Source organism: Maniola hyperantus, chromosome 1 (assembly GCF_902806685.2).
Source record: "Maniola hyperantus chromosome 1, iAphHyp1.2, whole genome shotgun sequence".
In the NCBI taxonomy this organism is placed as follows: Eukaryota; Metazoa; Arthropoda; class Insecta; order Lepidoptera; family Nymphalidae; genus Maniola; species Maniola hyperantus.
The window spans coordinates 17,444,858-17,470,708 of NC_048536.1; the positions used below are offsets into that span (position 1 = coordinate 17,444,858).

Sequence of the window (25,851 nt, forward strand, 5' to 3'; positions counted from 1 at the left end):
AACACAGAGGCGGCGGTTAGAACATTTAGCTACTGTGAGTGTATCGGTCGAGGTCGAGCGGGGCGGGCGGGGCGGGCGGGGCGGGCGGCGCGGCGTCGCGGCGGCGCTGCTTCACGCCGTGGATGGAGTTCATGTGGATCTGCATGTACTGGCGCGTCTTGAAGGCCTTGCCGCACACGGGGCAGGCGTGCGTGAGCGCGCGCGCCGCGTGCACGTTGAGGATGTGCTGCTTGAGGTTGCTGTTGTTGCTGTAGAGCTTGCCGCACGCGGGACACGCGGGCTTGCCGGCCTCGGCCGCCTCCGCCTCGCCGCCCCCCGCCCAGCCGCCTCCTGGGCAGACGACGACTGTCAGTAACGCCACGGCCCCGCCGAACTACTCTACGTCGCGCGCCTGACTCGTCCGCTCTAACGCGCATTATGACTTGACTTTCGACCCGCACGTTTCTAAAATTTTTATTAAAATAACTTCCATTGTTGCTTTAACGCCTAAATTCTTAAATAGTGGAATTTCTCGGTCAATCTAACGGTGCATTTCGATAGTGGGCATGAGTTACATACTTGTTATTTACTTGTTAGTGTCATTGACAACGTGCAACATGACTCAGTAATGAACAATTAATGACACGCTCAACGCAATTGAGCGCATTGAAAGCATTAAGATTGTTTGATCACAAATTAATTATTTGTTCTGGTCAAGTCTAATTGCATTGGTATCGTTGAATACAATAATCATTACTGAGTCACTATGGGTATATTAGTGCAATAAAAGGGGTTACTTACCGAAATTATCTGGGATTCCTGAAGGTCCTGGTAAGCCGGGAAATCCTGGGAAATTGATTCGACATGTTAACCTATATCATCCAAATGGTAGGTATAACAAGAAATAGAAGGTATCAGTCGATCTCGGGCCAATTATTTCACTTGGTGATTTCACTAGATGAATTTAATTAGTGAGAGCATCAAAATTCATATTCATTTATTTTTTGTATGGTAAACGAAAAACGTGATTTTTATATTATGGGTTATTCCCGTTGAGTCACACCCCCGTGTGTAACACTGTGACACAAGGTGCCAACAATTCAACTCAACGGGAATTTTTTGAAATTGTTGGCACCTTGTGTCACACCTACATAAATACATATTATTGCGTGTGTAACAAATATTAACTGAGTGTGCACTTTTTCGGGATGTTATTTATTTTGAAATCCAAGATGGCGGATGAGAACAATATACAAAAAATTATACATGGGTGTCGTTTTCAGGGTTTTCGAGGATCATACCAAGATCGTCATGAAATCTATTAAAATTATATTTATTATTTATTGACTAGTCGGTCACACACTGACACGTAGTTCGACCAATGGATGTACAAGAGCAGATAAGCTATAGCCTATATAGGTCCAGTGAAATAAATTGATCCGAAAGACTGATTAATTCTATGAAAAACATCAGAAATGGGATCATGTTTGTCAAAGTATTTGATCAAATATTTGCAGATACGTTACCCACCTGGCAGGTTGAGGAGCCCCGGAAAGTTCGGTGGGAGAGCGCCGTTGGTATTGGCCATGGTGCTGGGATCGTCATAATCCACAGGTTCCTGCTTGGCTCTATTCTCACCTTCTGTGTCACTCGCGCCCGCGTCTGATGAAGACTCGTCGCCGTCGCCGGACTATGAATAAGACAGAGAATAAGACAACATACCAGCCAAGTGCGAATCGGACGCACACGAAGGGTTCCGTACCTTCGAATTAGATTATTTGTACTTCTTGAATTCCGGATATGCTGGTCAATTATAGAGAAACTGCATCAATCAATGCTACAATCTTAATATACTAGCCAAGTGCAAATCGGACGCACACGAAGGGTTCCGTACCTTCGAATTAGATTATATACTTCTTGAATTCCGGATCTGCTGGTCAATTATGGAGAAACTGCATCAATCAATGCTACAATCTTAATTGTTGTAATTGGCTGAATTTATGTTAATTTGCTGCAACAGTGCATTTCAGCCAGTAGTAAGAGTATCGGCCAATCACAGGTGATTACGATTGTTACCTACGCTCTAGCAGTCAAACTACGGAGGTAGGCCTCCAGAATGCCTAGATGGCAATGATGATAAAATATGCAAGCCTCTCAAAAAGATTTACAATAAGCAGAGAGGTTGGAAATCCCAAAAGACCTTAGATCGAAAGTTTCCCGAAGACATTTTAATGTAGATAACGGGTACATACCACGATTAATTTGATGTTTTTATTTTGTCGATATTTCAACCCAATTGCACGGATCGTGGCCATGACGGGACTGCAGACTGCCCATGATAGCTCGAACTTCAACTCGCAGTCGTCGTGACTACGACGCGTGCAATGGGGTTAAAATATCGACAAATAAAAACATCAAATTAATAGTGTATGTACCCGTTATCTACATTAATTTTAATTGAAAAAAAAATTAGGCATATTAAATGACTAATATTCCCCTTTCCTCTCCAACTAAGCGTAAAGCTTGTGCTAGGAGTTGGTACGACAATAGTGCAACGGGCCGGGTTTGAACCGTCGTCGCGCCCTTTCGGTTTTCAGTCCACTCCTTTACCCGTTGAGCTATTGAGTCTCAGATAATATTATGTCGTTAAACCACGAAATAACCTTAAAATCATTAGTTTTCCGAAGACATCAAACACCTTTCAGAAAAGTGGTACCATGTACCTTTCGCTTGAAAGCGAAGCTTATGTATGAGGTATGTTTGATGAATCTTACCAAATGGTTGGACACGCCGGTGAGGTGCGGGTTTTGTACAGTTTCCAGCGCCTGGCTGAACAGAGCCATCTCGTGGCCGTTGGTGCCCAGCCGCTCCGGGCTCGCGCCTTGCACCGCCAACAGTTGCTCCGTCCTACACCAGTAAAATGAACCTTCTATAAGTAACAACAAAATTAAAGTTCTCAGACTGAAAAGAGGAGTGGGCAGCTAAATCAGACTCAAGTCTTCGATGGAAAAAGCTGAGGTCAATTTTTCTTCTACCAGTTATAAATTTTAATTCGTTCTGGTAAGTTTTAATTGGCATATTTGTATGCTGGGGGGAGGGATCTCTCAACACAAAACCTACCTCTAATAAAAGGTTTTTGTAAATGAAGTGAAAAGTTTTTGTTTGTAGATACTTTAAAGAGTTTTGCGACAGTTTAGTGCCCAAATGTTTATGCACCTGCGTTTGCGCATACTTTGTGTTTTTGTCAATATTTCGATCGTAACAAAGGAACAGTTATTTTTATGCATTCTATCAGTAACTAAATAGAATACAAGTTCCAAATACAAAGGTGGACCAGCTAGACCCCTGCTGGACATGACAACCTCCGGGAAGAAAATCTTGTTATATATCTAGAAAATGTTGTTTTCATAGAAAGTATAATTTTCTGCACCATTACCGATTCAGCAAGGCAATTCGCACATACAACCATTACGAAAGATGCCTAAACATAGAGCTAGCTAAATATTGTACGTATCTGCTACAATATGGAAATGACCATTTTATTGCCAAATTATTTCCTTCGAATGGACTTTGGCAATTAGTTTACCGTTGCGATGACGCCACGCTAAACAAAAATCAAATTTTTTGGTCTTGTCTTTAAATGGATGGATATTCTTTCGTATTCAATTGTATCTACCGTTATGAATGACTAGCTGACGCCCGCGACTTCGTCCGCATGGTAGTTTTTTAACTGTCCCGTGGGAACTCTTTGATTTTCCGAGATAAAAAGTAGCCTATGTCACTCTCCCAGGTAAAGACCTGGGACTATACCCATGCAAAAAATCACGTCAATCCGTTGCTCCATTGCGACATGATTGAAGGACGAACAAACAAACCAACAAACAAACACACTTTCGCATTTATAATAATGGTAGGTACAGATTGTATTTAAAACTTTGTAAAGAAGGTAACCGTAGAACTGGGGGGGGCAAGATTTAGGTCTTTTAATAAACTCGTGGGAACCTTTTGTTCTCCCGAGATAAAAAGTATCGTAAAGTATATTTCCGTCTCCAGGATGCAAGTTGTCTGTGTTCCAAACTTTAAGGTCGGGGTTGACATGCTAAAAAGTAATAGACAGACATACACCTTTTCGCATTTTTAGGGTTCCGTACCTCAAAAAGAAAAAAGGAACCCTTATAGAATCACTTCGTTGTCTGTCTGTCGTGCCTGTCAAGAAAAACTTCCCGTTGACATATTTTTATTTATTTTTATGCGTAATAGGTACTTTTTGATTTATCGTGCAAAATGTCGAAAAAAATTACCCGAGTACGGAACCCTCGGTGCGCGAGTCTGACTCGCACTTGGCCGGTTTTTGTTGTTTGTAATTAATTCTCAGGAAAAGGTTTGCATGAAAGATTTTTTTTTGAAAATCCACGAGGAAAGACAGTTCCCGCGGGACGCCGACGAAGTCGCGGGCCACAGCTAGTTTATTATACCTACTTATTAGTTTAGAATCTGTCATAAGCTCATTGTAAATGGTGTACTTTCCGCACTCGCCAGGTTTCGTGAGGGCAGTGATGTCAATAGTTGCGTGTAAAAATTCGTGAGTGTAGAATTCTTAGTACGGATTACACATGACTCGTAACCCGAACTCGGGAAAGTGAACGTATAAGTAACACTTGCGAATTTATGTTCAAAATTTTGTTCTGGTAATCTAGTACTCAGATGAGCAGAAGCGTTCGGATATACCAGGATAAGACATGTGGAATTGGTGGCGTTCGGATGTATCCGGATAAGACATGTGGAATTTGTGGCGTTCGGATGTATCCGGATAAGACATGTGGAATTGGTGGCGTCGCGTTCGGATGTATCCGGATAAGACATGTGGAATTCCCCTAAAACGTAAATTCTCAAACTTCCTATGTTCCGGCTTTGCTCGAGAGGATTTTTTGAAAATTGGTGAGGGGGTGAAATTTTCAAAAATCCTGAAAAAACATTTGTACCTTCTTTTTCATTTTTACTCAAAACCCCAAATATGCCAAATTTTTAATTTATTTATATTTTTTTAAATGAAAATATTACAATAAAACTTAAAGCTAGCCTTATCTAATTACTATACAAATCATGCCGCGTGGAATGGTGCCAAGAATACTGGCTGCATTTCCGCGCTGGACAGCCAGGCTGATCCGTTGCGCTAAAACTGAGCCAGCCCTTCTGTCACCAGATGAGGCTATTAATCGCGGTGAAATGTATAATTTATAATTTGAAATATGACAGACATCCATCCCCTATTTAACCCTTTCGAGGGAAATTTCTAAAAATCCTTCACTTATCTCCGTCCATAGTGAGATTACTAAGAGGACGACACACTAGTACCTCCCATACCTGGTCTTCATCTGCGCCTGGTAGAGGTCTGAGGAGCGCGCGCGCTTGGGCGGCGGAGTGCACGGGGCGCCCTCGTCGGGGCGGCGAGTGCGGCGCCCCTCGCGCGGCTGTGGCTCCCGACCCTCGCGGGACCCTCCACTGCCTGTCTCTGTCCATGATGATGCTGACTGGAGGGAGAAGTTCTGATGAATGAGCTTGTCAAGTTAATTAAACTGTCTTTTAAAGAAATTATATTGCTGCAAGTTTATCGACTGCATCCTGTCAGGAAAACAAAGGGAGCTACTTGAAAATTAATGCAACCTCGCACCGGAAGACGCAGTGTTGGAAGACACCCCACTAGGTGGACGGACGACATCAGACGAGTCGCAGGGAGCCGCTGGATACAGGCAGCGCAAGACCGTGGCGTGAAGTCCCTACAAGAGATCTATGTCCAGCAGTGGACGTCTATCGGTTGATGATGATGATGACCATGTCTCCGATCTTTAGGGTGACTCTAGTAAAATCTCACGTAGGTATAGGCTGAATTTCACAGCCGTCGCGTTGTCCGTACAAGAATTTAAAATGTCGTGAAATGGTGTGCACACCGGCAGAACTGAACTCTGTACTCTGTCTTGCTCACTCACAGCCTCTGGCGTCGATGCTGATGTTTTCTCTACTCGTCCTCTAATATGAGGCTGAATTTAAAAGGTGTATGGTAATTTTATAGCCTCAATACTTCAACGGTTAAAGGTGCGGACTGAAATTCGAAAGGTTGCCGGTTCAAACCCCACCCGTTGCATTATTGTCGTACCTACTCCTAGCACAAGCTTCACGCTTAATTGGAGAGGAAAAGGGAATGTTAGAAAGCCATGGCTAAGATTCTTTAAAAAAAAATTGGTAGGTAGTTACGCTTACTGGTGAAGCCTTCTGGTCGAGCGTCGGCAGCGGTGCTGGAGGAGGAACGTCCGTCAACCCTCGGACTTGCAGCAGCTGCGCTGCTCTTAGGAACTCTTTTAACTGCTCTTGGCCTATGTGAACTTCGCCCTGGTACATGAACCTGGGGAAAATACGGATATGTAGAGATTCAATAGACAGGACCAACCTCAAACTAAATTAGGTACCAAATTGCTGTGAAAATGAAGCAAAAATTCCGTGGCGTTGGAATTCAAGGGTGATCCCGTGATCGGTAAGCCAGCGATGGACTGATCATGATGATGATTTTGAACCAGCATCGCTATCCAAGGCATAAGTAACAATAAGGCCAAATTCTGATGTCGAAGTCGGTCACCAGTTGTCGATTCGGGTCAACGTTGCTTTACCAGCGCAAACGACTAATAATTATATTATTCACTGTCCTAATCTTAACAAGGCATTAAAAAAACTCAATTTGTACGGACCCTTAAACATTTCCTGAATAGCGGGAATCTCCAAGCTTTAAATAATTTTAATTTTTAGGGTTCCGTACCTCAAAAGGAAAAGCGGAACCCTTATAGGATCACTTTGTTGTCTGTCTGTCAGTCTGTCTGTCTGTCTGTCCGTCTGTCTGTCTGTCCGTCTGTCTGTCAAGAAACCTACAGGGTACTTCCCGTTGACCTAGAATCATGAAATTTGGCAGGTAGGTAGATCTTATAGCTGACATTTGGGGAAAATCTGAAAACCGTGAATTTAGGGTTAGATCACACAAAAAAAATTAAATTGTGGTCATGAACTAATAATTAGTATTTTCAACTTTCGATGTGAGAGCACTATATCAAGTGGGCTATCATATGAAAGGTACCTGTACATTCTAAAACATTTTTATTTATTTTTATGCATCATAGTTTTTGAATTACCTATGTCGAAAAAATACGACTGTCGACGTACAATTTAATGTCAAGTAAGATATGGAAAATACGCAACTACCCACCTTAGTAAGCTTTCCATGTCTTTGTCGTGTACATCTCGCAAGATAACAATGGGGTGCTGGCACGGGTTTGCTTTCAGTAATCTTCGGAAGTACGGACTGCAGGCTGATAGCACCACCTAAAGGACAAAAGGTATTGCTTATAAAGTGCTTTGTTACATGTGCATTGTGCATGGTGCATCTAACATGGAAAACCAGTAACCTGGCATGGTTAGGCGTAGGTCGCCCAAGATTCGCCTCAAAACCTGAGAGGTGTTTTAGATTTGTGTCAGTTACAGGGAATGCAGGAACCTCCAGAGGCCGTCATAATGTCCAAATGTTGGCCAATTTTACCAACTTGGGTCACAGTTCCACCTAACAAATTTTTCAGTCGATATTTATCCTTTATCACGCATATTACGGAGAAGGAAAACAACGTTAAGAAACCTGCACGCACGATTCAGGAAAATTTTCGGGTCATGACTAACCTGACCCTAGATATTTCCTTCACGTTGTCACATCATTTCTCCTTAGAGGCTGTGCTAAAGACATTGCAGAGGGATGTATCGATTGCTTCTTTTATCTGGTCTGACCTTTGTCTCTTCTTTATCAAAGATTTGATTTTTTTCTGATTGAGTATGCTGCGTAGGCTCCACTGGCTCTAGCGTCACCGGGAGCTGGATGGCGAGTGCGAAGCTCAGTGGAAAATGTTCATTGAAACAGCATGGTGGTTTTTATTATAAGTTTGTGGGATCGATAGACGATAGGCAAGCTGGAATTACAACGCATCGGAAAACGCCAGCATCAGTAAATCCAAGCCATCACTGGGTGACTGATGCCATTAAAGCCCAAAGGAGACCTATATCCGGCAGACGACCATCGATTTAGATGCCGAAGATGATTGTAACTAGACCAATACTCTCAGATCCAAGCAGGTTCAATAGGAAAAAGTTACCTTGTGTGCTGTGAAGGTGGCTCCGGCGCAGGCCAGCGTGACGTCCACGAAGTCCTCCTCATCGCGCAGGCGCCGGAAGGACGACACCATGGCCGAGTGGAAGTCGTTCCAGCGCAGCGAATACTGCTGCTCGCCCGCGGCGCCGCCTGCGTGCAACCGAGCTGTTAGGAAGAATATTTACATTCAAATAAAATTGCTGGAAATGAGGAGATCCGCAGGAGAACCAAGGTACTGAACCATTAGCAGGCTGAATTGGCAGTGGGCAGTGGCGGATTAGCCACTTAGCAAGAGTAGCAAATGCTACGGGCCCCGCACATTTAGAGGCCCCGCGCACCAACGCTGTCTGACCGTAAAAAAGTACCATCTATTTAGATCGAAGCATGAAAATATATTTTTCAAATCAACACGATGAGCCAAATAATCACGTCACTTTGATGAATATTGATTAGGATTTACTTAGAGAAGCCGATATGAACAGTATTAAGTATATAATAGCCCAAATTCAATTCAGAAAAGTTCATTTGTAACAGTTTTGTTTTATGTAATACGATAAATAATAGTAAATAATAATAGGTTGTCCATCGCCATTCAGCGTGGCAATAGTGCCAGCTTAATGGGCACCTTTGGCCCAGGGGCAACCAGGGGCGGACTTTTTGACGACGTTTAATTTTAAGTTTGTATGTTTTATTTTAATATTTTTAAGTACTTTTAATTTAGATTTAAGTTTATTTAATATAGATTATTTTTATTGTGGTCTAAAATAACATCGTGAATATATTTTACGTTATACGATAAATTTGATAACCTAAAACAATCCAAGAGCCCCTTGATAGAATTTGCTACAGGCCCCGCGCTGGCTTAATCCGGCACTAGCAGTCTGTAGGCCATGCCTGTCATAGAGCCAATGGTCGCTGGAACCAAAAACTCAGTAGTGGAGATTGCGTATAAGCAAGTGTAGTGTGGGACGCCCTCCAGCACTATGGACCGACGATATTAAAGAGGCTGGTAGGCAGTGGTTAGATGTGGAGAGCTGAGGACCGGATGTGGTGGCGCTCATTTGGGCAGATCTATAATGATTATGATTATTATTGCTGCACCAAGTCCTGTGATAGGTGATGCGGGGCTATAAGGTCCACTGCAGTGGGCTTCACTGGGTGATATAAAGCTATTTTTAATACAAAACCTTCAATGGATTAAAAAGAAATGTTAAACGCGTTTGGTGCCTTTCATTCAAGCGAATCATTCGAAGATTGTAAGTATAGTACCAGGTCGAGATGGCAATCGGGGAGGGAACGCCCTGCACACCCACACAGCCCCGCTTCAAACCCCAATTGCCATCTCGACCTGTCGCGGACTACAGAAATATTCCGTGCACGGAAGTCCATCAACTTTTTTATTTATATTCAGATAAAAGTTAGCCCTTGACTGCAATCTCACCTGGTGGTAAGTGATGATGCAGTCTTAGATAGAAGCGGGCTAACCTGGCAGTGGTATGGCAGTTTTTATCAAACACACACACCCCTTTCGTTTCTAGACGGCATCGTACCGGAACGCTAAATCACTAGCCACGGCTGAAGCCTCCCACCAGACCAGACCAGAGATTTAGAAATTATGAAAAACCCCTGCCGGAAATCGAACTCGGGACTCCCACTTGTATAAGACAGTGCTTACCACTAGGTACACGCCAGGGAGGTCGTCAAAAAGTAGCATTCGGATGTTGGCACCGTAAACACGGCCTCCACAGGGGTCCCAAGTCACTCGAAACCTATTACTGGTTAGTATCAGTACCCTTATTATAAATGCGAAAGTGTGTTTGTTTGTTGGTTTATTGGTTTGTCCTTCAATCACGTCGCAAAGGTGCAACGGATTCACGTGATTTTTTGCATGGGTAAAGGCCTGGAGTGACATAGGCTACTTTTATCCCGGAAAATCAAAGATTTCCCACGGACAAAGTCGCGGGCATCAGCTAGTGTATTTATATGAAGCTGACCGACGCAAACGCCTGCGTCGCATGACTATTACCTACCTAGTAGTTACCTATATAGCAGTTCGTGGTCAGTGGTCACAGGTCTGAATTATACTTCGCACTCATCCGGTCCGAAACCGAAAATAGGTTCCGAAGTAGTCATAGAACTATTTTTTTTTAATTTATAAAAATGGCGAGCAATCGAGCAGGCGCGCCACCTGATGTGAAGAAGTGAAAGTGTGTGAAGTGAAGAAGAAGTGATCACCGCCGCCCATGAACATTTGCAGTACCAGAGGAACCACCAATGCGTTGCCGGCCTTTCAGGAATTTGTTGGTCCGCCCCTTGAATAACCCCATGTTGTAATATAGTCTACATTAATTAGACCCCGCGCGCAGCAGCAAGGTAACTAGGTAGGTACCTAATTCTCATCTCTACATTTCTTGCATTTGTTTTGGTCGCCAAGTTAGAAAGTGATTTCTTGGGGCTAAGTTAATTATTATCGTGAGAAATCAATGTTGATAAACAACCTTAGACACATTAATAAGATAATGGGTGTAATTTAATATTTTATCGGTTTTTGAAAAACTGCATTCAGTCTAATATTAAAATGTTTTATTAGGACTAGCTCACCCGGCCCAGCTTCGCTCGAGTAGAATTTCTAAACTTAGATTTAACAGTATTTAGGTACGTAGGTACAAACACACAAACAAATCTTTCCTCTTTATTACTAGACGATGCTCGCGACTTCGTCTGCGTGGATTAAGGTTTTTTAAAAATCCCGTTGGAACTCTTTGATTTTCCAGGATAAAAAGTAGTAAAGTCCTTCCCAGGGATGTAAGCTAACTCTATACCAAATTTCATTAAAATCGGTTAAACTGTTGGGCCGTGTAAAGCTGGCAGACAAACAGACACACTTTCGTATTTATAATATTAGTATACCTAGATGAGGTAAGTACTGAGATGATTTCATGCATAATATCCAAATATTATATTGTGGCTAATTCCATTATACACAATCTCTAAACTAAACTAAAATGGCACGTCTAATTCTATTGACATCCCTTTCATAATGTTGCTTGCGGAAAAGAATAGCACAAGATTTAGACCTGTTAATTTAGTTTAGTTTAGACATTGTGTACAAGAGAATCGGCCCCATTCTTGCATTTCACGAAGGCGAGTGGCTCAGCATACTCCCGTTTGCGAGCGCTTGCTCGCGACTGATTGGTCCAACATGCGTCATCATTCCTCATACGTATGGCTAAGGTTTGGAATACTCTTCCGCGATATGTGTTTCCTACCAATTACAACCGGGGTATCTTTAAAACAAGAGTGAATAGGCATCTTCTAGGTAAACGCGTCCCATCTTAGGCCACATCATCACTTCCCATCAGGTGTGATTGTGGTCAAGCGTATACATAATGAATAAAAAAAAATGCACGCACGCTTACAAAATGCCCCGCGTATAGGTACGACGTAACCATCTAAATATATAAAATTCAAAGTCCTGACTGACTGACTGACATAGATATCAACGCACAGCCTAAACCGCTGGTCCTAAAGACATGAAATTCGGAGGGTCTATTCTTTATACAGAGTAGGTATCCACTAAGAAAGGGTTTTTCGAAATTCCACCCCTAAGTGGGTTAAATGGGGGATGGAAGTTTGTATGAAAGTCGGTCATTTTTCAAGTTATTTGCATGAAAATTGGTATTTGGGTTTTCGATTACAAATGAAGAAATACGTGTTTCAGGATTTTAGGAAAATTCGCCCAAAAGGGTGGTAAAATAGGGGATGTAAGTTTTTATGGGAAAGTTTTAATTATTGATATTATAATTGACTTGAAATTTGGAAAGTAGGTTTTTTCTTGAGGTTAGGTGTCACCTAAGAAACGACTATGACAAAATCCCCCCCCTATAGGAGTAAAATGGGGGTTGGAAGGTTATATGTGTTATTCGGTGCTGTTCAGAGTGCGTGTCCTGATGTTATGTTTGTTTCTGAAAAAAAATGCCATTTGTTTCCTGTAGGCCACGCGGGCGAAGCCGCAGGCAGAAGCTAGTATTATTATAAGAAAAGTTCACTCGCCTTCGTGAATTGCAAGGAATGTAGTAGGTACCGGCTAGTCTAGTAGTTACTTATAATATCAAACGGTGTATGTACCATAATGTCACCTTCACATTTCCCATGCATGTGCCGTGGCGACCTTTTACGGTAGTTTATACCCCACCCGGCCACCGCATGCAAAATTTCAGTTGAAAAAAATTCGTGGCGACATTTTTGAAATTGTAATTGTTTGGTAGGCATACTTATAAATAATTTATACGCTATCTGAATTATTCCTCGTAGGTAGATACTTGTGATTCCTAGTCTGTGGCCATGCTAGTCTCAATATTTCAAATCTTTCCTAAAGGTCATTGGTACGAACTTTGCTCATACGACAATTAACCCCTGTTATAAATGTGAAAGTGTGTTTGTTTGTTGGCTTGTCCTTCAATCAAGTCGCAACGGTGTAACGGATTGACGTGATTTTTTGCATGGATATTGATAAAGACCTGGAGAGTGACATAGGGCATTTTTATCCCGGAAAATCAAAGAGTTCCCACGGGATTTTTAAAAACCTAAATCCACGCGTTCGAAGTCGCGGGCATCAGCCAGTTAGTTATACTTACTTAGTACTAACAGTACGCGGCAAAAAGTAATGTACATCAGCCTTTAGAATGACATTTCGGGTTTGTAGAGCGTTGTCTCTGTCACTCATATACCTTATGACGTTTTGTCGGTCTCAACGACAGAGAATGCTCTACAAATCTGCTATCTCCTTCTAAAGGTCGATGTAGATTACTTTCGGCCGCGTACTGTACCCGTACCTACCTATCCGCTCCTACCCACCCTATAGGTTTGGGTTAGGTAGGTAGGACCTTTTTTTCTAGGAGGAAAAATCCCTACAGACTAGGTAGGTAGCTATGACAATTTATAAAACGGTCAAGTGCGACTCGGACTCGCACGAGGAGGGTTCCGTAGAACGACGACGCGGAATTGAGTCAGAGTGGCCTACTTACGCAACGTCCGTTGACCTCAGCATCAATCAGATGTTTTATTTGCAATGTGTCGTAAACTTTTACAAAATTATAGGATTTTTTATATATTTTTTTCGCGTTTTTATCATATCAGTAAACATTAGTAGGTACCTACCTACTATCACCTGTCTACATTTTTGCCAGCGTTCTGGTTACGTTTTTTTTATAATAAAAAATACTTACCTGCTAGTAATATCAATAAGTATCAATAATTTTAATTTGCTCAAATAGGCTACAAAGATGGTCAACTTCTTATCCGTTCTGACATAGGTAAGTACTCTGCCTTTTCGGCGTGCAAAATTCTTTAAAAATAAGTAAAAATATCGACCAAGTCGAAATTTTCGACCACATTCGCTTATTGTTTAAAGTCGAGCGAAATATTTTACCTAGGTAAGTACTCCTACGTACCTATGTAGATACCTATATGCACTGAACTCGGTGACTTTAAAGTAATTCTCAATTTTATTTAATATATTAAATATTATTTAATATATTAAATACACAGGTCTTCACTATTCAAATGGATTGAAGATTAAACTAACAAAATAAAATAATCCTTGGAATCACTATTAAAATATTTTAAGTTTCACTTATAAAATCAACCCTAAACTGCACAAAGTGTTTTTAAAATATGTACAACCTTTTTCATCAATGGTATTTTAGAAATTAAGCTTCTTGTATGCATCATATATTTAAAAAAAACTACGCTGCGCGGAGAATTTAATACAATATTTAAGCTGCTTAAATAAAATTACTGAATGCCTCGAAAAAGGGACAAAGAGTAAAGAAAATATATTTCTTCAGAAGAGGAGACGAATATCACACCAAATCTTGAAATAAAAGCGACGTCATTAAACTGGCACCCCCTCCTCCGTCCTGGGAGATCATCCCAGGACCCCGGCGCGCTGGGGGCAGGGGGTGAATATCAACGAACTCATGTATACGAGGCGCGAGTGACGGCCGGTTACGCTCATATACATTCTGTTGGTAAACAATTGCGTATCGCGTTGTAAAGTGGCAAGGAGTCATCACGCATTTTCACTTTTTGTAAGCCAATAAACACGATACTTTTGATTTTGTGATCGCCTTTGTAATTTTGTTTTTTTAGCAATGCAAAAATTTTGTGCGAATTTCTGTTGCATTCCTGTCATATTATTTTAAAGAGTGTGCAAATGATACGCTAATTTGCTAAGTATATTTTTTTAAATGATAGAAAGTAAAAGTTACACGACGTATCGTATCCAAGGAGTCCACACATTTTTTGACTTGTTTATTTACAGTTAACGAAATAGCAATATTGCTAATTAAATAAGATATTCATTGTTCTAGTATATATGGATTATTTGATTAAAGATAAAGTTGAAAATTATAATGTAAAAATGGAAAAAAATAGATCTTTGAAAGGTATGTGTTAAAATTTATGACAATTTGCATTGTTAGTAAAAATAATAATTTATCATAGCGTAAAGTATTTATTTTTGAGGTCTCAACAGGGTTGTTGCGAATGCCAAAATGTCTGAATTGATGCGAATGTTCCGCATTTGCGGATGCGGATGCGGATGCGAATATCCGTAACACCCCGGGTCTCAAGGTACTGGAAAGCGCAATGGTGGCCGACCGCATATTTTAGTGGACCGATGAGATCAAACGAGTCACAGGGCGCCGCTGGATTCAGGCGGTTCAAGACATCGGCGTGTAGTTTACGACGAAGACGATAATGTACGTTTTTGTATTTTTAGGGTTTCGTACCTCAAAAGGAAAAGGGAACCTTTATAGGATCACTTTGTTGTCAGTCTTGCCTATCTGTCTGTAAAGGAATATCTAAATCCGAAAACCGTATATTTTATGGTTTCATCATAAAAAAAATTAAAATGTGTTCATGAACAAATAGTATTTTCAATTCTTAAAGTACCTAGATAACTATACCAAGTGGTGTATCATATGAAAGGGCTTTACTTGTACATCCTAAAATAATTTTTTATGCATACCTACCTAATAGTTTTTGAGTTATCGTGCAAAATGACAAAAACATACCCGAGTACGGAACCCTCGGTGCGCGAGTCAGACTCACACTAGACCGGTTTTTTTAATGATATAGCATTGACATATTGGTTTTTCGACTAGACACTTTTCAATTAGGTAAAGTATGAAATACAGAGGTAACCCTATAAAGTGATCTGACTAGCGCTTGGCTGCAATCAGACTTTATTTGTCTACGACAATATCGACACCTTTATAGGTGTGGTAGAGGACACCTTAATCATCAAGATACTATCGCTAAGTATATATAATTTGTAATAGTATTGGCTGATAGATTCATTAGAAAAGTTGATTTAATACTGAAATTCAATTGAAATATTGTTAAGATGTTAGATATGTCTACACAGTTAATGGTGATAATTTACGAAACACCCAAAGTATCCGTAAAACCCCAGACCAATAAAATTAATCCAAATAATCAAAAAACTAACTCATTGTAGTTGGTTATGGTCTGTAGTTTTTATAGTAAGTAGTTAATCAGATTCATGAGAAAGCAGCTAAATTTACAAAACTCTAAGCTAATAGCTGTTAATATTTTATGTTACAAGCAAAAAACTACAAGTGTTCTTAAAATTAGTTATTACTGAGACATATTATTTAGCCACAGGTTCGATTTTTTATGAGAATTAAAGTTTTAATAAATCAGAAGCAGAAAAACATGAGTATTAAAATTATTATTATCTAGCAAAATAATCATATTTTCCATATCAAATTTAATGACACTACTTAGAAATGGAAAAATCTAACAGCCAAACTAGCCACTAAGTTAAATAATATAGCAAAAGAAACAAAAAATAACTCTGTTATTGAATCCAATGTTACAATGTATATCTACCTATTCAATAAAAATAAATAAACCCATGGATCTATATTATTATGTAGAAACGTATTACAACAAATAAGAAAACATAATAGTGAATTATTATTATTATTTGAATAATTTTGAATAATTTATTTTGAATTTAGAATTGAAACGATAGAACGACGACGATAGATAGACGAAAGAACTACAAAATTAGGTAGGTAATCGTTACCAAAAAATTACCGTTGGTTCCTGATTTGATTCTTCATTTACACATTATTTAGGTACGTTATGGTAGGTACCTACTTGTGGTTTAGTAAGTAATAAGTGTAATTTTACGTACTTATTCGAAATAGTGAAATATAATTAAGACTATTGAATACATAGTCGAAAAATAACAGACAATACGTAAGTATACCTTTATTATTCTGAAAAGAATTTTACCAAAATCGCCTTTGATTTCAAGGCGATCTTCAATTTCATAAATAAGTAGGTAGGTATTGTGTATCAGTAGTCACATTTTAACATGTACGAGTAAATACATGTTTGCTTAAACATTGTTGCTGTACTTCTATGTGCATTTTTAAATAGATACGTTTCATATTCCAAAGTAAAGCAAGTGCAGTTACCGGCAGAAAATATTGCACATCGAACTTTAGAATGAGATACCGATTTGGTAGAGCGTTGTCTCTGTCGTTGAGACCGACAAAACGTCAGTCGTCACACAGGTATGAGTGACAGAGCGGCGCTCTACGAAGCCGAAATCTCATTCAAAAGTTAGATGTGCAATATGGAAATATTACCGCGTACTGTAAGATTAAAATTGCTGTAGATAATACTGTCAAGGAATCTCATGAAAAGTAAAAAGTTAGTTGCAACTCGAGAAAAACAGATTAAAATTTTGCGGTTATTTTGTGCAAGATTGTAAAAAAAGATCTTGAACAGTTAGTTATCTAAGAAGTTTGTACTTACATGTCGCAAATGGCGAAAAAATACATGTTTGTCCAAGTGAGTAATTCGGGAAAAATACATTATTATTCGAGGAAAAACAGATAATCAAAGTGATTAATGAAGACATACATACCGGTCTCGGTCGCCATGGCCGGCTGTTCGGAGGGCGGCACGGCGATGTCGGGGCGTGCGCGCACGCTAAACAGATCCGCTCCCGCGCATTCCACGCGAGCCCCTAGCGTCGCCACTTTTGCGATTGTCACTTCTCCGTGTTTTATTTAATCTTTGACGGGGTTTATTTTTTTTTCGGCGTCCGCAGACTCGCGTTCCGTTTGAGCGTTTGTTTTGTTTCTTTTTTTATTAAAGCTTATGTTGTGAGTATTGGTTTGAGTTCTGAAATAAATTTCAAGTGTTAGATTTGTAGAGTTTACGTAGTTAATTTAAATAGGTATTGTAATCAAAAAACTGTTGAGATAATTGTGTTTAGTTTTTAATGAAAAGCGACGGGATGTTTTGTTTTTTGGTTGATACTTATTAGGTAAGTTATGGGCGGAAATGTGTTTTATTTTTAAGTTTATGTGTATTTTGTAGTTATTGAGTACTTGGAATTTTCTGGCGCAATTGGGATAGTATTTTAAATTACTTAGCTACTTATAAGTATTTTTTAATCAATATGAGTAGGTACTTAATGTTATTATAAGTTCGCAAATTCGCTAAATAGCTAGGTAAGTAGGTACTTTAAATATTAATTTATTTATATTAGGTAAATAATTAAATGCACGGTTTAGGTAATTTTATTATGTATCTAATTAGAATTATTAGTTATAATACTACCTACTTTTCTAGTTAGAAGAAGATAGTTTTTCTAAAAAATATTTATGCCCTTATTTAAATTATAATAACTTAACTAAATTTAACACTTAGTATTTGTTAAGTCTAATAATAAAATAATCAATAAAGCATTTAAATAATGACTTAAAATCAAAATTGATTTAAAATAAATAAATAAACAAACAATAATTAAATACTCACTAACTTACAAATTATTTAAAGAACAAACAAACCAAATGCACTCAATTGCATAACACAATTGAACAAACAATTCAGTTGCACCTATTTATACAATGTCTAATTGAACAGTAATTTAGGTAATCAATATTAACTGTTAATAGTCAATTAATAAATAATTAATGTCGCAACGAGGAACAATCCAAACACGTAAAAACACATCCACGTGACCGATGACAATGAGATTTAAAAACACATTACACGCACGGGCACTTGGGGCAAAACTGACTTAACGCAAAAATGGTCGGCCGCGGCCATCGGGACCGCTGTGACCGCCAGGGTGTTAATTTAGGGCCGGTGCAACGATCGATGGCGCGCCCTGCACAATAAGGGAGGAGCGGGCAGATAGAAATCAATACGATGTCCATCATCACTTGCACCCTGCCCTCCCCCCGCGACCTGCGCCTTGCATTTTCCCACCCGGAAAATGCGAGATGCATTTTCCTCCGTACCATCCCATCGCTTTTCACTATCACACTTTTTCGGAAAATATTCATGTGCGTTCGTACTTTTTTTTTAAAAAAATTGCGGGACGTTTTTTTTTGCGGTGACGAACGTTTTGTATGAATGCACCGAGTGTTTACGTTTTTGAGAGATGAACGCGCGTGTTGTCCGTTGCGCGTCACGCGGGCGACTGTCGCCCCGCCACTCGGCCGAGAATAAACAGCGGGGGTGGTTGCGGGGGGTCCGCGGGCGAGGGGGGCGGGGCAGGGCAGTGCAGCCTGCACGCCCACTGCCGCCCTGCTCTAGCGCTGGCTTCGAGTCGCTGGACAGTACACTTGCATGAAAGCTCGTGCGAAGTGCGAACTGTACTGTAGCGGTGTCGGGGTTGAGACTCGGTGGCGCTTTGATGGAAAGCGCAAGCCGTTTGTTATTTGTAGCGCTACTTTGCTTGCGCTAATAAGCTTTTACGTTAGTCGCGTCGCGTCGGAATCGAATTTTGATGTTTTATTACTTTTGTTAGTGAGGATAGAAATAAACTTTTGGAAACTTATGATTCTTTTTATTAAGTATCTTTAATATTGATTTTAATATTAAGTAGGTGCCTACCTACTTTATTTTCGCGTTTTTTTACATGTTAATTATCTAACATAGTACCTGCCTATAATGGTCACCTGTGACCGTTATGGGCCGTTTTAATTATTTTAAAATAAAAAATATGATTTACTTCATAGTAGGTAGTTATCTTGTACATGGGTGCCAAAATATGCCTAAGCTTGGCAGGGGTTTGGAATTTTATCATTTCTAAATTTCTGGTCTGGTTTGGTGGGAGGCTTCGGCCGTGGCTAGTTACCACCCTACTGGCAAAGCCGTGTCGCCAAGCGATTTAGCGTTCCGGTACGATGCCGTGTAGAAACCAAAGGGGTCTTCTTCTTTTTCTTCACTCTGGGCTGGTTTCCGCACTTAAACGTTTCCGTCTGTTGTGCGTAACCAAAGGGGTGTGGTTTAAATAAAAAACCGGCCAAGTGCGAGTCAGGCTCGTGCGCCGAGCGTTCCGTAAGGTATTACATTCATATTTTTTCGACAACTTGCAAGATAATTCAAAAACTATGATGCATAAAAATAAATAAAAATCTGTTTTAGAATGTACAGGTAAAGCCCTTTCATATGAGTACCCACTTGATATAGTTATCTTGATATGGTAACGCGCACCGCTCGGCGCAGTACCATCTATTACGTACAACTATCATTACGGCACTATTGATTCCTAATCCGCACTTCCTGATGTTACGTAACGGGGGGTCGCGGCCCCCCTCCCCTACCCGCGACCCACCCGCGGCCCCCCCGCGAGATTTACAGCGCCTGTTTGACGAATGATTGGCCGGACCGTTGTTGTTTTGTTTTTGGTGCGGAATTCACCCGGCGATTTCGCTGTTTCAATACTTGTATGATTTTAGTGGATGTTCTAGGTAGCTATTGTGATTTAGTGTTTTGATTTTTAGGGGTTCCGTATATGAAGGGAGCCAACGGGACCCTATTACTAAACCTGGGCTGTCCATCCGTCCGTCCGTCCGTCCGTCCGTATGTCTGTCAGCGGTTTGTACCTACTTACCTATTCAATACTTGTATGATTTTAGTGGATGTGTATCTATTCGGTAGCTATTGTGATTTAGTGTTTTGATTTTTAGGGGTTCCGTATATGAAGGGAGCCAACGGGACCCTATTACTAAACCTGCGCTGTCCGTCCGTATGTCTGTCAGCGGACTGTACTTCGTGAACCGTAACAGGTAGAGAATTAAAATTATCACAGAATTTGTATCTATGGTTCGCGACAGATCGACCTGGCAATCGGGGTGGAGGCGCCCCCGCACATCCACATAGCCCCCGCGCTAACCCGGTGCAGGGCGTCCCCTCGTCTCATACCCCGATTGCCATCTAGAACTGTCGCGTACTAAGTATACATAAGAATGCTGCTATAACAACAAATATCTATGTAGGTACCTATCTACTTAATAAAAAATTCAAAAGTGTTTTTATCTTTTATGGTGGTACGGAATCCTTCGTGTGCGAGTTCGACTCGCACTTGACTTGACTAGGCACAGCTACCCTGCCTTTGCCTAATTACATTTAGACTGCAGCATAGTCTGTCTACCGGCTACATACAAATCCATGGCATTTTGTCAAACTAACTATAATGTCCGAGGGGGCTGTCACCCCCACACCATGACAGATGACCGCGGGCGATGACAGGGGGTTAATGAGGGCCGGGGGGTTGAGATTTATTAAGCTGACAACTTTTTATTTGCAAGTTTATATTGAAGATTTGCAGAGTTCTAAGTGACAAGATTTTTTTACCGTCAACTAGGTTGTATTGTACTTTACTAAAAGGGCAAGCGGGGTAAGTATGCCTCTCTTACAGCCGCACTCAGAGTAGCTATTCGTTACTTAAGATTAAGTTAAAACGAGACAGATTTATGTCAGAGATATAGCTCTGTCTCGTTTTTAAGCGACTCTGAGTGCGGCTGTTATCGAGAGTTACATTTTTGTTCCGTTTGAGAGTCTTACTGCAAAAAAAAAATACGAGATATTTCACCGCGATTAATAAATAGCCTTATCTGGTGACAGAAGGGCTGGCTCAACTTTTGGGCAACGGATCAGCCTGGCTGTTCAGCGTGGAAAAAGGAAGGGTATTGTGTTCAACACTCAACAGGTTCCGCTGCAGTAACCATGCAATAACAGCTGTGGCCGTATTTTGAAAATTCGTAGAATGATATCATAGCAGCCGGCTATTTTGCAACTTTGTTTGCAAGTCCGGCTACGTGGCGTAGCTTCCACGCGAAAAAAATGCTACGGCGTAGCATTTTTTTTGCGTGAATTGTGAAAGCTTGCGATAGCCTATAGTCACTGGTTAAGACGTCGGCCGTCGGGGCACGCACCGCTAACTTTTCAGCGTAGCGTTTTAGGCAATTAAATATTACCTATTGTGTAGCTGAGAGTCTTCCATAATGTTCTCAAAGGTGTGTGAAGTCTGCCAATCTAAAGGTACTTGGCCAGCGTGGTGGGCTATGACTGAACCCTTTTAATTTTGGGAGGACCCGTGCTCAGTAGTGAGCCGACGATGAGTTGATAATGATGATGACGTTGGTAGTAGATTTTGCTATCTAAGCAATAGATAAGTCTGATTTTTTGGCGAAAAATAAGTGGTATGTATCAGTATCTGACCTTTCAATGTTTGCCTTACACTATCACATTGACGGTTACGGTTGTAGCTATTGAACGGTGGTTATAGCCGTTATACGCTTACGTTTGTAGCCGTTGTACGGTTACGTTTGTAGCCGTTGTACGGTTACGTTTGTAGCCGTTATACGGTTACGTTTGTAGCCGTTGTACCGTTGCGGTTGTAGCCGTTTTACCGTTGCGGTCGTAGCCGTTTTACAGTTATGGTTGTAGCCGTTGTACGGTTACGGTTGTAGCCGTTGTAGGGGTTGTAGACTGTAGTGCCTGCGCGTGATAGGTACCTACTAGGTACACATAAGATAAGATGTTATATATATATTATAATGTTCTCAGATAAATATATCTTCTAGGCAATATGAGCACTAAATATTATAGCTAAATTAATCTGCACCCCCACTCGTCATTAACCCTCTGTCATTGCCCGCGGCTATGAGGTCTGGGGGTGAACACTGAACACCCCCCTTACCGACGCGACGTTTGTTTAATAAAACAGCAAGCAAAATACTGGATGTTATCATAGGTATTAGGTATTTAAAAAAAAGAGCCTTTATTACAGTGTTAAGTATTTACAGGTTTTTCTTATTACTAGGTACCTAAATAATGCATTGAATACCTACTTAAAATTATTACAGTAAGGATTATTTACATTAACATTTTTGTTTTATACTTATTTTATGTTCTGCGTGTCCATCGACATAGGCCTCCTCTAAACTTTTCCAAATGGTTCTATTTCTGGCTAACCGTGTCCACATACCACCAACCAAGTTTCTTATGTCATCCTCCCACCTTTTAAATTGTCTCGCCCTTCTTCTCTTTTTGTTTCTGGGGTACCATTCTAGAACTTTTATGGTCCATTTTTCTATGTGGTATAGGTATAAGTATTATCAAAGTTGACGTTCATATTTTAACAGAAATAAGAAATAGATTTTTTTTATTCCAATAAACTTTTTTCTACCACAGCTTTGATAGGTACGTACTGCTTACTTACTGTTTTTTTTACATAATTAATGCATAATTATAATAAATAGTTACAGTACACGGCCGATAGTGATGAACATCGGCCTTTAGAATGACATTTCAGGTTTGTAGAGCGTTGTCTCTTTCACTCATACCCATATGACGTTTTTTCGCACTCAACGACCGAGACAGTACTTTCCAAATCTGCTATCTCCGTCTAAAGGTCGATGTTCATTTTGGCCGCCTACTTAGGTACCTACTTATACTAGGTATACCTAATATTAATAAATAATAATTAATAAATATAAAATAAAGTTTCAATGAGTATACTATATGTACTATAAGTACATCTCATAATATATAAAAGGAAAATGTAACTGATTGACTGACTGGCTGACTGATCTATCAACGCACAGCTCAAACTATTGGACGGATCGGGCTAAAATTTGGCATGTAGATTTTATTTTATTTTATTTTGATCGATAGCTATTATGAGTAGGCATCCGCTAAGAAAGGATTTTTGAAAATTCAACCCCTAAGGGGGTGAAATAGTGGTTTGAATCTTGTGTAGTCCACGCGGACGAAGTCGCGAGCATCAGCTAGTAGGATTTAATTTTTACTATCACTACTAAATAATTATATACTTACTAATATAGAATGCTATAAACAGTAAAACACGTTACTAGATCACGTTTTTATTATACCTTGTTCATATTTATAGTCTAGCCGTATATTATAACAGTCTGACACGAAATAATTGTAATCTGATATTTCTTTCTCATTAAATTCTGATTAAATTAGGCATAGTAACCATCCCACACATTTGTTTCTGCTATTTTAAGATCGATCCACACTTGCGCTCACGCACGAACCATACACCACAGGAGTAGACAGGGGTACCTATCTACTCTTGTGCCGTGCACACAACGCGTATTATAAGAATACTAGCTTATGCCCGCGACTTTGTCCACGTGAACTACACAAATTTCAAACCCTACACCTATTTTACTTCTTTAGGGGTTGAATTTTAAAAAATCTTTTCGTATCGGATGTTTAGGTACGTCATAATAGCTCTCTGCAGGCCAAATTTCAGCCTGATTCGTCCAGTAGGTTGAGCTATGAGTCGATAGATCAGTCAGTCAGTTAGTCAGCTTTTCTGAATTTTCAAAAATTATTTTTTAGCGGATGTCTACGTCATAATAGCTATCTGCATGATAAATTGCAGCCCGATCCGTCTTGTTGTTTGATCTGTGCGTTGATAGATCAGTCAGTCAGTTAGCTTTTCCTTTACATACTTTTAACGTGGACATGTTAACGAGTGGTTTTCGAGCGTGCCTGTTGCAGAAGTTACACTTATTACAGCGCATGTGCACTTACGCACAGAGACAGCGGTTGCGTCCATAGGTGTTCGATGCGTGTTGTGTTCACCGTTCGTGCGCTTGCGCAGGTGTGGACCTTCATTCACAAATATTTCTAGTTGACCCGCAGCTTCAGTTGTGAAAGTCCTTTTTAATGGGGGTCTAAATTATAAACAAAAACCTACAAGCAAAATCTCAACTAGACCCATCGGTTTGAGCTGTAGTGTGACGTTGTAAATTTTGAACTACTAATTGGCGTCTCGCTTTTAATTAAAATCTATTTTGTTCAAAGTATGTTGGTGCCACCTAGCATCAAGGTGCAGAACTACGCGTGGGTCGATGTTCAGAGTTCATTCGAGCCACAATAGATGGCGTTTGCTTCGTTGTCAATTGTCGTAAAAATAAAACAAAATAATTAAATAAAACCATAATATCATTTGTTTATTGTTAAGTCATTAACAAAACGGTTCTTATAATATATCCTTAGGTTCCGCAAATATTCAAAAATGAATTGGCTTTATGATCAAACAAACTGAGAGCGGCCACACTCGGGTTGCGTCTGGCAACACCGATTGCTGAGATTTAGAATTTTCCTGGAGTCAACATGTGAAGACGAATTTTTTTCGTTCCAGGAAAATCTCACTTCTTTTCGCCCATGGCTTCGCCTGGAAAAATACAATAGTCATAAATTTTAGTCATCCTAACGTATTTTCAATGTTTCATCAGTTATGGTGAGTGAAAAATCAAGTAATGTGGATTCGACAAAATGGCGGTTTGGTTAGAGAAAATCCTAATCTCATGATTTCTTTCAGTTCCAGTTATTTTAACTTCCCAAATAAATGAGGATAATGGGTTGTGGGTGGACTTCTGAAAACCATTGGTGGCCAGGAGTTCAATAGGTGAGTTGTGTTTGATCGGGAAAATTCCACGTGTCGAAATTTTCACACAGCACAAATTATAATCTTGTTTTTCTTTGTTACAGGGTTTACGTTTACGTTTTTACGTTTACGTTTTACGTTTAGCTTCAGTTTTCCGTTTTAGTTTTCCGTTTGCGTTTTCGGTTTTCGTATTTATTTCTTTTGCACATTCACGTTGACAACTTAATTGCTATGGATAAGACTTGGTGAAAATCTTTGTAATGAAACATTTCGGTTGTGAAGAATCAAGTAAATTGAGTTTTGGATCTTGGCCGATGCCGTCCAGCTACCTTGCAGTCTTCGCACCTACAAGTAAGCAAATGTTTGTATCCTGCAACAGTTTAGTGAACCTTCTTAGTGTATGTGTACAGTAAGAACCCTGTCTTTACTACTGAGCTTTTATTTTGAAACAATTTTATGAATTTTACTGTGTCATTGTCTATTCCATGCCAATGGCATCTTAAATTTAAAACATAGATCTTATGTACTATCTACCTAAGTCATTCTAATGTATCTAAATTAAGTCTTGGCATTAAGCTAGAATAACTAAGCATTATTAGCCATCATTCTGTATTAAGCGACCCCGGTAAAAGTTACATTAAAAACAATTTTGCCTAACATCTAGCAAATTTCATTTATAACACCTCATATGCATTACAAGGGAGTCGACGGCTAGCTTCTATTCTTTACTAGGTAGATAGATCAAGTAAAGTAAATTAAAATTATTTTTTTTTTCCTCTAATCTTTGTAAGGTGGTAGATTATTCCGTATCCGGGTATATTTCTATTCCGCCCAATTTATCACCCTTACAAATGGCGCCCGAACGTTTTTTTATATAGTTATTTCAGTATATTTTGAGAAATTTTATGAATTTTATGAA

At 39.9% G+C, this 25,851-nt stretch overlaps 1 protein-coding gene across 10 annotated transcripts in view; it reads right to left on the reverse strand.

The window, feature by feature from the left end:
• Positions 1–18,690, reverse strand: part of LOC117984693 (protein abrupt-like) — a 30,370-nt gene extending 11,680 nt beyond the window's left edge. For 2 of the 10 annotated variants that reach the window (XM_069500010.1, XM_069500027.1), the window contains exons 1-9: positions 18,571–18,690; positions 17,127–17,386; positions 8,160–8,320; positions 7,229–7,344; positions 6,238–6,379; positions 5,344–5,510; positions 2,754–2,886; positions 1,510–1,669; positions 781–825 (exon numbers count right to left, since the gene is read on the reverse strand). In XM_069500010.1, the coding sequence (XP_069356111.1) occupies positions 781–825; positions 1,510–1,669; positions 2,754–2,886; positions 5,344–5,510; positions 6,238–6,379; positions 7,229–7,344; positions 8,160–8,320; positions 17,127–17,142 (940 nt within the window). In that variant the 5' untranslated portion in view covers positions 17,143–17,386; positions 18,571–18,690. Of the gene's footprint in view, positions 1–2; positions 331–780; positions 826–1,509; positions 1,670–2,753; positions 2,891–5,334; positions 5,511–6,237; positions 6,380–7,228; positions 7,345–8,159; positions 8,321–17,126; positions 17,387–18,025; positions 18,444–18,570 lie in introns of those variants that run through there. The other 8 variants (XM_069499997.1, XM_069500022.1, XM_069500017.1 and 5 more) reach the window with 7 other exon arrangements.
• Positions 18,691–25,851: the final 7,161 nt, after the last annotated feature.